General features: G+C 37.5%; 1 protein-coding gene across 2 annotated transcripts in view; it reads left to right on the top strand.

The window, feature by feature from the left end:
• Positions 1 to 14,715, top strand: part of Cfap299 (cilia and flagella associated protein 299) — a 499,273-nt gene that overhangs the window by 161,387 nt on the left and 323,171 nt on the right. For both annotated transcript variants that reach the window (XM_036201244.1, XM_036201245.1), the window contains exon 3: positions 10,416 to 10,506. In XM_036201244.1, coding sequence (XP_036057137.1) covers positions 10,416 to 10,506 — 91 coding nt within the window. The remainder of the gene's footprint in view (positions 1 to 10,415; positions 10,507 to 14,715) is intronic.

The following is a 14,715-nucleotide window of genomic DNA, read 5'->3' as shown; positions in this document are numbered from 1 at the left end:
TACCATGAGGTAAACTTATGTCTGCCATGTGATCACAATCATCATATATGGTGTTACCACAGGCCCATGGAGCCAACCAACTATGAGAGGCATTAGTGGAGTCATTCAATGACAGAAGGCATCAGTAGAGCTATCTCCCTAAGATGGAGACAACAGTGGAGCCATCCAACATTGAGATAGGGTGGTCACCAGAGCCAGCCTACTATAAGATGTATCAATAGAGCCATCCAAGTATGAGAAGCATCTGTAGAACCATCCAACTAGAAGAGGCATCGTCTGAAACCTGAAACCTTCTTTTTAGTTAATTATCTTAGATGTTTTGTTACAGTAGTGAAAAGCTGTCCCACATAGTAACTATAAAGAAAAGACCTTTTTCTGGCTGAAAGGCTTTAAGACACCATCTCCTGACCATTCACTGCAGGATATACCATATACTCTGAGGCAAAACGATCTGCAAGAAGCCTGACACTGTTTTCAGTAAGCTCATTCTCTTTGGAAACATTGGCAGTTTTATTTTGAGATCATGTTTGTAGTAAATCATTGAGTTGCTACATTGGTATCTGTGAACTTCAGGATTTTGATACTAGGGCAAGGAGTCTGTGGTCATCATGAGAAGGCATCTCACATAGTGAGTACAACACAGCCCATCAGATTGAAACCCACAGAGCATTTCCAGGGAGGCCACATCTCCTTTTGGTTTCTGTGTCTAGTGGCCAGGTGTAGTTAAATGTTTTGTTAGCCTTTTTCTAGGAGCGCCTGCCTATTCATTGTTATTTATCTTTGGCTGAAGGTCCAACATGTGACTTTGCTGAAGATTATGTGGCATGTCAGGGTGTTTCCATCTCTGTCTTTTTCTGTATCTATTCCTCCTTTTTTGTTTTGTACTGGTACTGAGATTTTCTTCTATGACCTATGGCTTCTGGGAATAGCTTTATCCACCTATACGTGTTGTATCTGTTCAAAATGCAACAAACCTTTGTAATAATTTCTTTGTGTCTTTCTCCCCAGATTCCCATGCTAATCTTTCTTGTTTTAGATCATTCCTTTCCCCATGTATTTAGGCACCTCATTTCTGATGTACGACAGCTCCTGTTACCCCTGCGGTTGTTGACAGATGCAATGATGGATTCTCATTTGCTTGCTCTTTTCTGGTGATGAACTGCCTACTGGAATCCCACCATTTCAGATTCCCTACCTCCACATGTGGATTCTTTAAATATTCAAGAAGCACACTCAGAAGGGACTAAATAGACTTCATGAAGATGTTGAGCCCCAAGACAACCATTAGCTTGCACCATTTGCTTGAGGCACACACTGGACCAATTTTAGTGTTCTGAGGGACTAATAGGATGGATGTCCTCAGATAGCCTGGAGACAGGCATGCCAGAGTGGAAGTTGCTTTCTTGAATCTGAGCTTTCATGGTGTAAATACACCCAGAAGGTCAGAGAGTACATTCTAATCAGGACAGAAGATAAAATTGCTCATCAGATAATGAAAGTAAAGTTCTAAAGAACATTTAAAAATAATGTTTTAATATGTTTTGAACCAAAACTAAGCACATTTTCAGACAAAGACTACTTTTAACCACAAGCAACAGTTTTCCACTTTAAATTGTGGGAATGTCTTAACCTCTCATTTTAAAGAATTAACTAGAGAAAATTCACCAAATGGACAAAAAGGAAGATGAATGGATGTTGACCCCTCTGTCTCAAAGGAAAGCAAAGCTGATATCTGAGAGGAGTGAAGTTTGACTGGTTTAAAGGTCCGTGGATCTTAGGACTCCCAGTTGGGTTTCCTTGGCATGAAAAGTGAAGAGAAACAGCTGCCTAGTGTGCGTCTTAACACTTCCTGTGTCCTTGTGTGCTTCTTGCAGAAATAATCCTTGAAGTATTTCTCTGAGATGTCAGTAGTTATTGAATTCATTTGATCACCCCTATCCTGAAAGACGTAGGGAAAGCAGAGATATTCTCCCTCCCAGTGGAAATTTGATTTTTTTTATTACCAATAAATGAATCTGAAAACTTTTAGGGTATAAAATTGACCTCTGGAAGCTAGGTGGAAATCACAGCCCATGTTGTAAAACTTCTTCTCTGACTCCTAAAGAGCATTATCTTAATTATGCTAATGACTTGAAGGAGGTGGTTAGTAAACTGATCCCAGACAGCACTGGGAAAGATATAGGAAAGGTTTGCCAGTCCATTTATCTGCTTTATGATGTCTTTGTTAGAAATATAAAAATGCTGAAGAAACCCAAGTTTGAATCGGGAACACTTAATGGAGCTCCAGGGTGAAGGCGGTAGTCTGGATAAACTGCTAGTGATGAAACATGTGCTGAAGTTGAACAAGAGGTGGACATGAACCACCAGTCCAAGCAAGAATCTGTTTAGAATCTAGAGTTCTAACAGTGACAAATAAACAGTCCTATTTGTGAATGAAATACATTTTTAAAATTTTTAAAGGTTTCCTGTCACTTATTTTTTCTTGATCATATCTTCCTCTCCAACTCCTTCTAGATATTCCCAACGTCCCTACCCACACAATCTCTCTCTCTCTCTCTCTCTCTCTCTCTCTCTCTATCTATCTATCTATCTATCTATCTATCTGTGAACGAGTGTACGTGTGTACGCATACCATGTGCATGTTCACAGAAGTCGGATCCCCTGGAACTGGAGTAATGGATGTACCATCATGTGGGTGCTAGAAACCAAACTGAGTCCATCTCTCAAGACTCTGATAAAAGCCCAAAGTAATAAAAGAGTGTCCCTAAAATCTTCTAAAAATTGAGTTGTAAGCATTTTTTGTGTGTGAACTAATTTTACTCAAACTCCAAGGACTGTGGTAGAAGCATTTGTCTACTGAAAATAATCCTACACTTCTGAAGGTATAGAAGCATTGCATTCAGTTATTTTGAAACTTATGTAAAATGTAAACTTGGGTCTAGTGGTGGTGGCACACACATTTAATCCCAGCACTCGGGAGGCAGAGGCAGGCGGATCTCTGTGAGTTCGAGGCCTGCCTGGTTCACACAGTGAGTTCCAGGACAGGCTCCAAAGCTACACAGAGAAACCCTGTCTTGAAAACAAACAAACAACTACCCCACTGCAAAATGTAAACTTGGAGTGAGTAATTTATCATTAAAATTTAATGAAGCAGAATATCAAATCCATCTCTTTACCTCTCTTAAATTAACAGGAGAAAAGTCACAATGTTTTGTAGATTGAATCAGTTTTGGTTTCCCATCCAAGAAAACAAAAACAGTGGCAGCAACTATAATAATGTAAAAATAAACATTATTTAAATACAAAGATTTCCCAGCATTCTATGTTAGTATTTCTTCTCTAATGATTCTGGTACAGTGAATTGATACTTGATTTTCTAATATATCTTGTAGTTGTAGCTCATGCAATTAACATTTATTGTACATTGAGTAAGAGCATAAGGTACTCAGTTTTCCTGGAGTCATATGCACAGAAAAATAAAGGAGGGTGAAAAGAAGGGGATTGTTTGCTAGAGTCAGGATTTTGGAGTATAGTATACGGTTTTATTCATTTATTTATTCATTCATCCATCCATCCATCCATTCATTTATTTATAAATATTTATTTATTTATTATGTATACAGTGTTCTGTCTGCATATACACCTGCAGGCCACAAGAGGGCACTAGCTCTCATTACAGATGGTTGTGAGCCACCATGTGGTTGCTGGGATTTGAACTCAGGACATTATCTGGAAGAACAGCCAGTGCTCTTAACCTCTGAGCCATCTCTCCAGCCCCATATATTTTTTTTAATGTGCTTTTAATTCTAATAAAATCATACTACTTTCTCCTTCCCTTTCCTTTCTCCAGTCCCTCTGAGCAAACCTCCCCTAAGCCCCTCCATGTCCCCCCTACTTTCCAGTTGATAGTCTCTTTTGCCTTGACGATTGTTGTTACATAAATACATATACTTGTACGTAGGTGTATGCACAAAAAGCGAAAAAACAAAAACAAGTATAACTTGCTGAGTCACTTTTGTTGCTTGTGTGCATAGAGGTGGTTTCAGGGCTGAGTGCTCTACATTGGGCAACCACTAAAGACAGTGGCTGTTTGTTGCCTGTGGTTCTTTGTCTAGGTGTGGGACCTGGCAAGAATGTTCCCTTCCACGGTAACATGTCCGTCGACACTGCTGTTTTCTGGTGTTGTTTAGCAGCCATTTCCAGGAGGTACTGTTTCACAGCCATCCTCCTGGGATTCTGCCTGTTACCGTCTGTCCACTCCTTGGGCAGTGTTTCATAGCCACCGATGCAGGAGATATTGTGTAGATTTACCTATTTGGGGGCCTAGATCCCCACGATCTGTTGACCTCTGTATCGCATCCAGTTGTGATTTCCCATGGTGGTCTCCATTTGCTATAAAGAGTGTCTCCTTTTATGGGAAATGGGAGGAAAGTCCTAGACTGTGGCTGGGGGCAGGCAAAGCTATAAAACTGCAACATGTCCATGGCGCACAATGCATGAAGAGATGAATGGAGAGAGTAAAGGTCTTGGCTCTGTAGGCAGATGACTGAGCACTGCCTCTTCAATAGGAAGACAAGAGAAGATGGAATGTGATGGCATTATTGTTGGCAGCCACGTTCCTCTAATCATCTACAGTTCTCTAGGCAGACAGCTAAGGCTATGTGCAGATAATATCACTCCAACTTCTTGTCACTTTTAGTATGGGAATAGTAACGTCTCCTTTCCATGGCTAGTTTCTATGGTTCTGCCATGCCTCGTGTACTCTCCTAACCTTGTTGATATCCCTCCCTCTTTTTCTTTCTTAATTTCCATGCTCAGTTTACTACTGAGATTCTGTCAGTGACAAAGTGAACTCCACACGGCTGTGATATTTGCATATAATGTATTCATCTCTAGAGTACTTGTAGTACTCATCACAGTATGAATATTATATAATTATTTGTAATATTTTATTTTTTTTATGGCATAATAACAAGAGAAAAAGTCCTGGGGTTACAGGCATGAAAGGTCCAGCTTTTCAAGTAAGTCTTGGAATCCAACCTCAGACCTTCACGCTTGTAAAACAAGTGTCCTTACCCACCAATTCACCTCTCTAGTCCTGATTTTGCTTTCTTTAAAAATGATATTAATATGAGTTTTTTTTTTACAATACACTTTTACTCATCTATTATTTTAAAATTTACTCTCCATTAAATGCTAAGGAATTAAACTATGGAAAGTTTGGATTATATATTTAAGTAAGTGTTATCCAGTTAGAAATATGAAGTGTAGGCTTTATCATAGTTCACTGGCCAAACAAAATAACAGCAACAATTAAAAAAAAAAAAACATCAACTACCTCTGGACAAAGTAGTAAATCGCAATCCTAGTTAGACTGGCATGATTATTGTGGTTGACTAAGTTTCCATGTAGGCCCCAAGGTTAATGCTCATACATTATACCTCAGCTCTTCTCCCCTGCAATATAACTGGCTTCTACCAGTGGACTCTTTTGGTTTTTATTATGTAGAAGAATGTAGACTACAGTCTACCAGAGCAATACTTAGTCAATGAGCTGCAGATTTAAAGTTGAACTCCAGCTGATGACAGCCAAGTTCCTCAACCTCATCGAGTCTCACTTCATCTGATGGAAAAAAGAAGTATATTTTCTTTAAGCTTTGATTTGAGAATAAAAGTGTTTGCAAGAATACTTAACAGCTAAAACCTATTCCTAGTCTAATAGATTGAACACCAAATTTGATTCAATAGTTATCAGAACATTTGTATAGAAATACAACTTAATGGTTAATCTAAGCTTGCTTATAACATTACAAATTTTATATTTGAAATCTTAGAACAGCTAATAAATAAGCCACACTTGCTGAAACTATTTGAGTGAACTCTTAAGCAATTAACTCTCCAAACTAAGTTTCTCCAGTTTTTCATGTTCTTTCCTTTTGTTATTTATTCTTTCTCTTCAAGTGTTAATTATGTATCTATGATATGATATGTAAACAACATACTTACACTGTATAACCAGTAGCCTGGTTGTTGAGGATTAAAAATATGTTTATAGTCATTCATGCCAAATTATATAAATGCCTTTAGCTAATGATTAAACATGGTTGGTAAAAATTAACTCATTCACATATAACTTTTAGCCCATTTGCCCATGCAGTGGTGTGTAAACAGAGATGAGGTATTTGCCTTTATAAAACTCACCCTAAGGTTTTGTAACAGACCCACTTCTCCTTGAGGAAGTGAATTCTTTTGTAATATTTATTTAACCAGAGTTTCTCAGGTCACTGACTATTAAAGAAACCTAGTTACTTAAGAGTATTGTGTGTTAAAATCATAGGTTCGCCTCATCTCATGCTCTGTACTACTTTCCTCTTCTTGATGAGGAGCTGCAGGTTCTCAGCCTTCAGGATGGGGTAGCAACCATTTGCTATGGGATGGCTTTTTCCTTTCTCTTCTCTTTATAGCTTTGTAACCATAGACCCTTATTTTTCCTATGTATCATATGCATTAATTCTGCTTGCTAATGCTGTGTAACTGTTCTCACAAGTTGTATAGTAGGAAGGGGCCGAGAGAGATTACTAAGCCCACTGTGGAACCCAAGGTTAGACAAACATGGTGGCTGGAATTAACTGGGGAATGAGTAGAAATTAAAGACTGCTATCCCATGTAATATTTCAGTTTAATTTGATTATCTCCTGCATCTGTTTAAGATATTTAGCTGCTGGATGTGAAAAATGAATTAACCTTCTCAGCAATACTTTCCTGGGAAATCTTTAAAATATTATATATGAGGTTATAGTTTAGTTTGGTCTTCCAACCAATCATAAAATACCTTTTCTTTCAAATGAGTAAGGACTCTCAGGTAGTGAATTAGCAGTTAGCATTCATGGCCATATTGCTCATCAGCATGTGGGGAAAACGAGACAGTTATATATTATATAGCTGGTGGGATTTATTACGCCAATCAGTATGGAGTTACTTAACTAGATTGCCTTTTTTTTATCATTTATGAATTTTCTTTATGAGTGATAGTTACAAACTGATAAATTAAATTAAAAATGCAACTTATTAGAAGAGGGCTGTCATTACAGATTCAAAGACAAAACTGGGTTTGTTATGGTATTAGAAAAGTTTTCTTATAATTGTTCCCACTGTGATTGGGGCTGGTTTGCTTCTCTAATAGAACCTGGTCAGTCACGACTGATAACTTTGCAAGACTAACTCTGTTAAAACTGCACAGACCATTTCCAGTACACTGTGGTTATTTTTTTCCTTCACATTTGTCCTTGTTCAAATCATGTTTGGACAGCCATGTTGGTGATGCTGTATGGGTGTAGCTTCTGACAGGACTAGGATACAGAATCCCACAACAAACGACCTAATCCTCTGGTTCTTGCAATCTTTTCACTCCTATTGTATGTGTAGGCATTCATTGTGTGTGTGTGTGTGTGTGTGTGTGTGTGTGTGTGTGTGTGTGTTGCCACTAAAGTGTGTAGGTCAGAAGACAGTTTTGGGGAGTTGTTTTTTCTTCCCACTCTGTGTGTCCTGGAGATTGAACTTGGGACCCGAGGCTTGGCCTTCACCTGCTGATCAACCTCATGGGTCCCATCTCATCTATTAAATCCACAGACATGCCATTCCCTGTTTTGCTGTCTTCCCTCAGCTTTACATCCAGTATTCCCCATCTCTGGCTGAAACTCTGAGACATCCTCCTTGTGAATTCTTCTAGTGTGTTTTTTTAAACCTACATTTCTGAAAGGTGTTGAATATTCTTTCTATAACACAAATTTGACCATCATTTTTCCTTGTGTGAAATTTGTGTGGTTTAATACTTTTATGAAGAAATCTTGGAGCCCAGAAACCCCCTCTGAATGATATTACACCTTGGTGATTATAACAAGTTTTAGGACAACCTCAATATCAGTAAAGTTAACAAAAATGTTATCACTTATTAATGTTATGTGTTTTTTCGCCCTTTTTTGCATTTACTTTCTGACTGCCTTGTTATTACTTGAAGTTACCTTAAAACCTTTCACCTGTATTCCTTTATTCCTTTGCAGTTACAGCTTTTTTTTTTTTCTCCCTTATTATCCCCACAATGACTAACAGGCTTAATTTCCAGCATCCAGTTTAAGCATAGCTACTTTTTTGTGTAAATGGTCTTCTTTGATAAGATAGCCTATGTTCTCATGAACTGCTGATACTCTGTCTGTATTTCTGCTGATAGTTATCACTACTGTGCTTACATATCTGTTTACCTCTAGGAGACTTTGGCAAGCTGGGAGCAAGAACTGTGACTTACTGATCTTTGTGCCCTGATAAAGCTCCTGATTCAAAATAGGAAAACAATAAAAATGTTGGTTGAATACATAGAAAACTGCCATGTAAAGACAGGATTATTTTCTCACAAAACACTGTGCAACTCACTTTTCAATATTTAGTTCAATGTTGCTGCAACAATCTCTATTAAACTTTAAAAATACATTTTAATGCATATGTATTGGTGTTTTGGCTACATCTATGTCTGTGCAACATGTGAGTGCCTAGTGCCTATGGAGGCCAGAAGAAGGCATAAGATTATCCTGGAACTGGATTTACAAAGGAATGTGAGCCACCATGTAGGGCTTGGAATTAAACCTGGGACCTCTGAAAGAATAGCAGGTGACTTTTCAACAGCTAAACCATCTTTCTAGCCTTAGTAATCTTTCTTTCTTTTTGTTTGTTTTTAATGTTTTATTTATTATTTGATACTTTTATACAATTATATTTTGATCATATTGTTTCTCCTCACCAAATTCTTCTCACATCCTCCTGCATATTTCTACCTATCCAACTTCCTGTTCTTTTTCTTTCTTCAACAAACAGCCACAAAAACATGGAGTCAAATTTGTATAGTCATAGGACCTGCCCTGGAAGATGGTTGATATGCCAAGTACCATTACAATGAAGAAAACTAACTTCCCCCTCTCTTAGAACCTATCAGTTGTGGGTCTTTGTGCCCATTTGCCCTCCTTCATGCTGAAGTTTTCATCTGGCTTATGCTTGTGTGGGTCTTGTGCATTCTGTCGGCCTGTGTGAGTTTGTATGTGCATCGTGTCTGGAAAACACTGTTTCTTTGAAGTTACTCACCACCTCTCCTCTGGCTTTGACAGTCTTTGTCCTCTTTTTCTCTATAGATCACTGAGCTTTGAGGGTAGAGGTATGATCTAGACTACTACTTTTAGACTGAGCACTCGAGTTTCTTACTTTCTACATGTTTTCCATTTGTGTGTCTCCAGTCTACTGTGTTTGTGTTGAGGGCTTGAGTGATGCACTACCCAATGGGTCTAGCAGTATGCCATTTGTTGTCTTTTTATGTGATGTTCCTTTATGTTAGGCTGTGTTCTATAGGTTTTCCCCTGAGGCTCACGACCTGTCTCGTCTCAAGCTTTTGACCTTACAAACAGTATCAAGTTTGGATCTCACACAGCAGGCTTTACATCCAATTAAAACATTGTTGCTTGCCCCCATGCTATGTGTGCCACTGTTACACTTTGGGCATATCTTGCAGGCAGGCCATTATTTTAGCTCACAGCATTCTTAGTTGGGTGAGATTGATGTTCACTTTTATCCTCCAGTAGTATTTGTTATCCAGGAAAGGTAAAGTTTTCAGTTGAGTACCAACCAGATATCTCAGTGTTCTATGTCACAAGAATATGGTGTCTTCAGCAAAGGTCTTACCATCAAGTTATAGAGGATAAAAAATAGCATTGGCACTAGCCTGTAATGATTGGGACGTCTATGTTGACCCCTTTGGCCATACCTAACAAGATATATAATCTAGTCCTAGTTCCGGGGGGTTTTATTTGGCAGCATATGACATTTAGCTGGAGTACTGTATTCAATGATCTTTCTTATACATTTTTGTTAAAATTTATTTCTCTGGATTTTAATAATTTCTTTTATCTGGCAAAGATATCCCAAATGACTTTTCTTTCTTATGTTGAGAATATCTACTGGTGGAGAGAAATTAATGCTTTGTCCTACTGATTTTATTGGTGTAAACCAAACAATAAACAATACCTAAATTATGGGCATTTTAAGTGAGGAGTATAAACATGTTGATATTTCTTGGAGAGATAAAGAGAAAAGATAGACACAGTGATGAAATAAATTTTATGTGGCTTGAGGAGTGATATGGATGTTTGTATTATTTTTAAACCTGATTCCAAGTATTTGGAAATAAAAGCTCTACAACCATATAAAATAAAAATTTAAACCTGATTATAATGATTTTGTGTATTTGGTTTCCATGTTATAACTATATTGTCATACAGACTAAACAAGCACAATTGTTGACCTCAGAATGTTTCAATAATATTTTTTATTTGAGATACTATGGCATTATAGACTGATTATTGTAATGTGTTTTTATAGGGCACTAACAAGTGCTGGTAAGGAACTGCAGGATAATTTTCTGAAGGCCCTGGCCATGAGAGAAGAAGATAATCGCAATGGGAAAGTGAGCGTGAGTACATTTTACCCCCAAATTCAAATGTATTTTCAAATACATGATTCATATGGATGGTAGAGCCTGCAATATCTTCTATAAAAAGCAGTTTATATACAGGCAAGAGAGATGGCTTGGTAGGCAAAGGGGCTTGCTGCTGAGTTAGATCACAAAGACCCACATAGTGTCAAGGGAGAGCTGACAAGATGGGATCGTCCTCTGATCTGCAAATGTGTGCCACAGAACATGTGCATTCCACACCCACAAAATAACAACTGTAATGTGATATCCCCTTAGTATAACATATGACTATATTTATATATTATAGTAATAGGTGTAGCTTCTTAATAATCATTTATGTTTATGACAGTGTGAAAATTATGAAAAAAGATAAGATTCTAAATGTTTTTAGTAGGGAAAATGTCAGACTGGCTGTTATTTCCCACTTGTGCTAATCTTAGGTTAAACAGCCCTGTTTCTTTTCAATCCTACCTAACTGTTCTCTCTAAGTCCCATAATCCACTGATTTCCACACTTTGTTCTGTGTTGCTTTTGAGGGTGGCCTGAAAGATACTTTTGCAATCTGTCTTAAAGCTCTATTTTCTGACATTATTGCTTCTAATGATCTATATTATATACCTATGAATTTTTCTCTAGAAGAGTTCCCTAATTTTTACTTGATACCCTAAATATATAATTTTTAATCTTAGCTGGGTAATCACTTGCTTGAAAACTATAATATTGTCATACTTATTGGCCATGAGAAAAAAATGTATGACCATCCATTGATCCTTTGTGTTTCCACTGAATTGTTTTGAGAGAAAACATAGTATTTGAGATGATTGACATGTTTGACTTGTTCATTCTACATTGTAATCATGTAATAACATCTTGTACCCGTAAATACATGTGCTTATTTCTGGCCAACTAAAAGTATAACCAAATAGTAAATAACTAACTTGACAATTGTCTAAGTAAGTAGCTAATTAAAATGGTCTTCTGACTCCAAGACCATCACCTCTTTGCTCTATGTCACACACTTAATTGATAACTTGGCCAATGTTCTTTCTCTTTCCTACCCTTCATGTGTCACATCTAGTTGGCCACTGAGACTGGTAAGTTATTCCTTTTACGTATCTCTCAAGTAAGTAAGTGAGAGGACATAAATGATTCAAAATGGGGGAGGAGGCAGCTCTAAAGTGTCTCTTTCTGTGTTCAGTAGCATCAGTAGCAACTCAAAGAAGGCTTGAAAGAGTTTAGAAAATGAGAGGTGCGATCAAACAAGCATTTGGAATATTTGCAGTAATTGGTGGGGAGCAGTGTGTGTCTCTAAGGGGCAATAGATGAGAGCCATGAACCAGGGAACTCACCTGAGAGGTCAACATGATTATCAGACAATAGATAATGGAAGAGTGGGATAAAGAAATGACAGAACTAATGTTGATAAAAGAAAGAATAAACTAGCATCCTAAGAGATCAGATCTGTAACCCATGGACTATTTGTTTGTTTTGGGGCAAGGGTCCTACCCCTGCCACTCCTGAGCCACATCTCCAGCTCCCATGTGCTTTATTTTGACATAGGCTACAGAAGGACATGGATGGACTTGTGAAAGACTATTTACATGATTGAGTTTGGAATATTACATGGAGAATGAATAGCTTATGTGTTTAGAGGGTGTGGGTGTAGAGTATTTCATATAGCACAGAGGTTAAAAGAGAATCTAGAGGTGGAGAGTGACTATTGTCAAGGTCAGTGCTCATGGTTTGCTCAACACAACAGATTTTCAAAGGGTCTGAAATAAAGAAAACTTGCCAATTAGGCAAATTCTTATGTTTCTCTAAGCCATGTTGTCCTGTCCTGTTATGTGGCATTTTAAAGAATATTCTTTTAATATTGATTAAGTTTGGAAACAAAACATAAGTGAGATACTATACAATCGGAATATTAATAGTACACTTTATAGAGTGTATTTCTGCTATAGGAAATATTTGTTTTTTTATTCATGTTTCTCACTGTGCAAATCACTCATATTTATCACAAACGAACATGAATAAGACATAGGCTCTCCCTACCTTTCTGTTACCACTGGTTTATGTAACTTCTGAGTGGACAAGTAGCTAAATCATTTTTCAGATGGTAATAATCTAAGAATTCTTGGTTGATTAATAGAAAAAGGAAAGATAAAACATTTCCTTTCTAATCAGAGTGTAATGAAAGCTATGACATTACACATGGTGCTCCTAGTGGTACCTCATGGCGCTTATTTTTCTCTTCATGTTGAGTGTGTAAAAGCTACATAACTGACTAGTTTGACCTCTGAAATATGTATTATTGAAGCTGGCATAAAACACTATCTACAACTTTCCATTCAAAGAAGCCACTGTAACCATAACAGGAAAACCTATGAATTAGGTTTTCTAATATACCCATGTCCTGTGTTGAAATCTCTATGAAATATAAGATTGCATTGTACATGACCAATTACATTGTGCTGACATGATCTTTCCCCTCCTTTCTATCTTCAAATTTCTCTAAAATGCTCCCTTTCAAGAAAACAAAGGTATTAGAGATATGCTTACTTCCTTTTTAATAGAATCCATGTCTGTCTGCTGTAAACCATTGTGGAAATTAGATGATTCATAAAGTCTTTCCTTCATTATATACAGGTTACCTCAATGCTTGAAAAATAAAGTGCATATCAACTTCCCTTTAACTAGAAATGTATAGTTGAAGAGCTCTTTATCTTTAATTCATTTGTCTTTGGATAAAAATATATGGACATTGAGACAAAGGTAAAACAGCAGAGGTTATGTAGTCATATTATCTATGTTTAACTTTTGGATTGACCACTTGTTACAGGCTAAACATGCATACTTTTACTTTATATCGTCCTAGTTTTCCCATGTACAATGTGAAGATTTTTACACTAATGAGACATTGTCATATTAAAATAACATAATGTGTAAAGCCCAGCTTTCTGATGTGAAACCTTTAGGGCCTGAGAATGTGTGATGATGTAGATAAAGGCCTAGGCAGAGATAGGACCTCAGCAGAACCCCAATCTTAGTCTGATCACACAGGAAACTGAATTGTCTCACAAAGGTTCTCCTCCTTTAAAGCAAGGGAACTCTGCACTTACCCACTCTGGGACCACTTCCTCTCTGTTGGTCAATCAGTAGCTGTCACAGTGGCAGGAGGTAGCAAAAGTGAGGCCATCCTTTGGACGAAGGTACGGGCAGCAGCAACAATTAGTTGTTAGCACCTGCCAAGTCTGTAGATGAGTGCCAGTGCCCAGGGCAGGGACGTGGGAGTGACATCTTTGCCACAGGTCTCTAGAGTTGCCTTTTTCATCTCTCATTTCTTTCCCTTACCCACTCTCCCTATTAGGAATAAATAAATTAAAACATGGGATATTTATTTCTCATGTATACCTATCATTGGAAAAGTTAATACTAAGTAGTATATACACTTAGAAATTTCTGGATAAGAGGAAATGATGATGGAAATTTTAAAAAATCAAACAGTATAGTAAATACTTCTTCTGATCACTCTCCCATAGGAAATCACAACAAAAGTTTAAAGATATTTAGAGCAAATCATAGTGAAAATATTACATAGAGCTAATGTACTACTTAAAGGAAAAATTATTGGCCTAAGTTCATTCATTTAAATAATAGCAAAACAGTGTGCCAGATGTTATTTTTTTGACATTGTGAATAATATCACAAAGGAACAGTTTAATGGAGAAAACTTTTATTTGCCTAAGAGATCAGAGGTTCAGTGTGTTAACTATGGCTGTATAGCTAGAGTTTTCCTGGTCCTGCCTGGCTCATAATCAGGACAAATCTCTCTTACCTGCCAGTCCCACAGCTGCTTAGACCCAACCAAGTAAACACATAGAGACTTATATTGTTTACAAACTGTATGGCCATGGCAGGCTTCTTGTTATCTACTTCTTATATCTTAAATTGACCAATTTCTATTAATCTGTACTTTGCTGAGTGGCTTGTGGCTTACCAGTACCTTACATCTTTCTCTTTCCTCCACCTTCCACTTCCCAGAATTCTCTTCTCTGCTTGTCCTGCCTATACTTCCTGCCTGGCTACTGGCCAACCAATCAGCGTTTTATTTATTAACCAATCAGAGCAACACATTTGATATACAGAACATCCCACAGCATGGCTGCTTGGCTCCTCTGTTGTTTCTCAGTCTGTAAAAGGCAGAGC

This window comes from Onychomys torridus, chromosome 10 (genome assembly GCF_903995425.1).
Source record: "Onychomys torridus chromosome 10, mOncTor1.1, whole genome shotgun sequence".
Taxonomy (NCBI): domain Eukaryota; kingdom Metazoa; phylum Chordata; class Mammalia; order Rodentia; family Cricetidae; genus Onychomys; species Onychomys torridus.
This window is presented reverse-complemented; position numbering and strand designations above follow the sequence as displayed.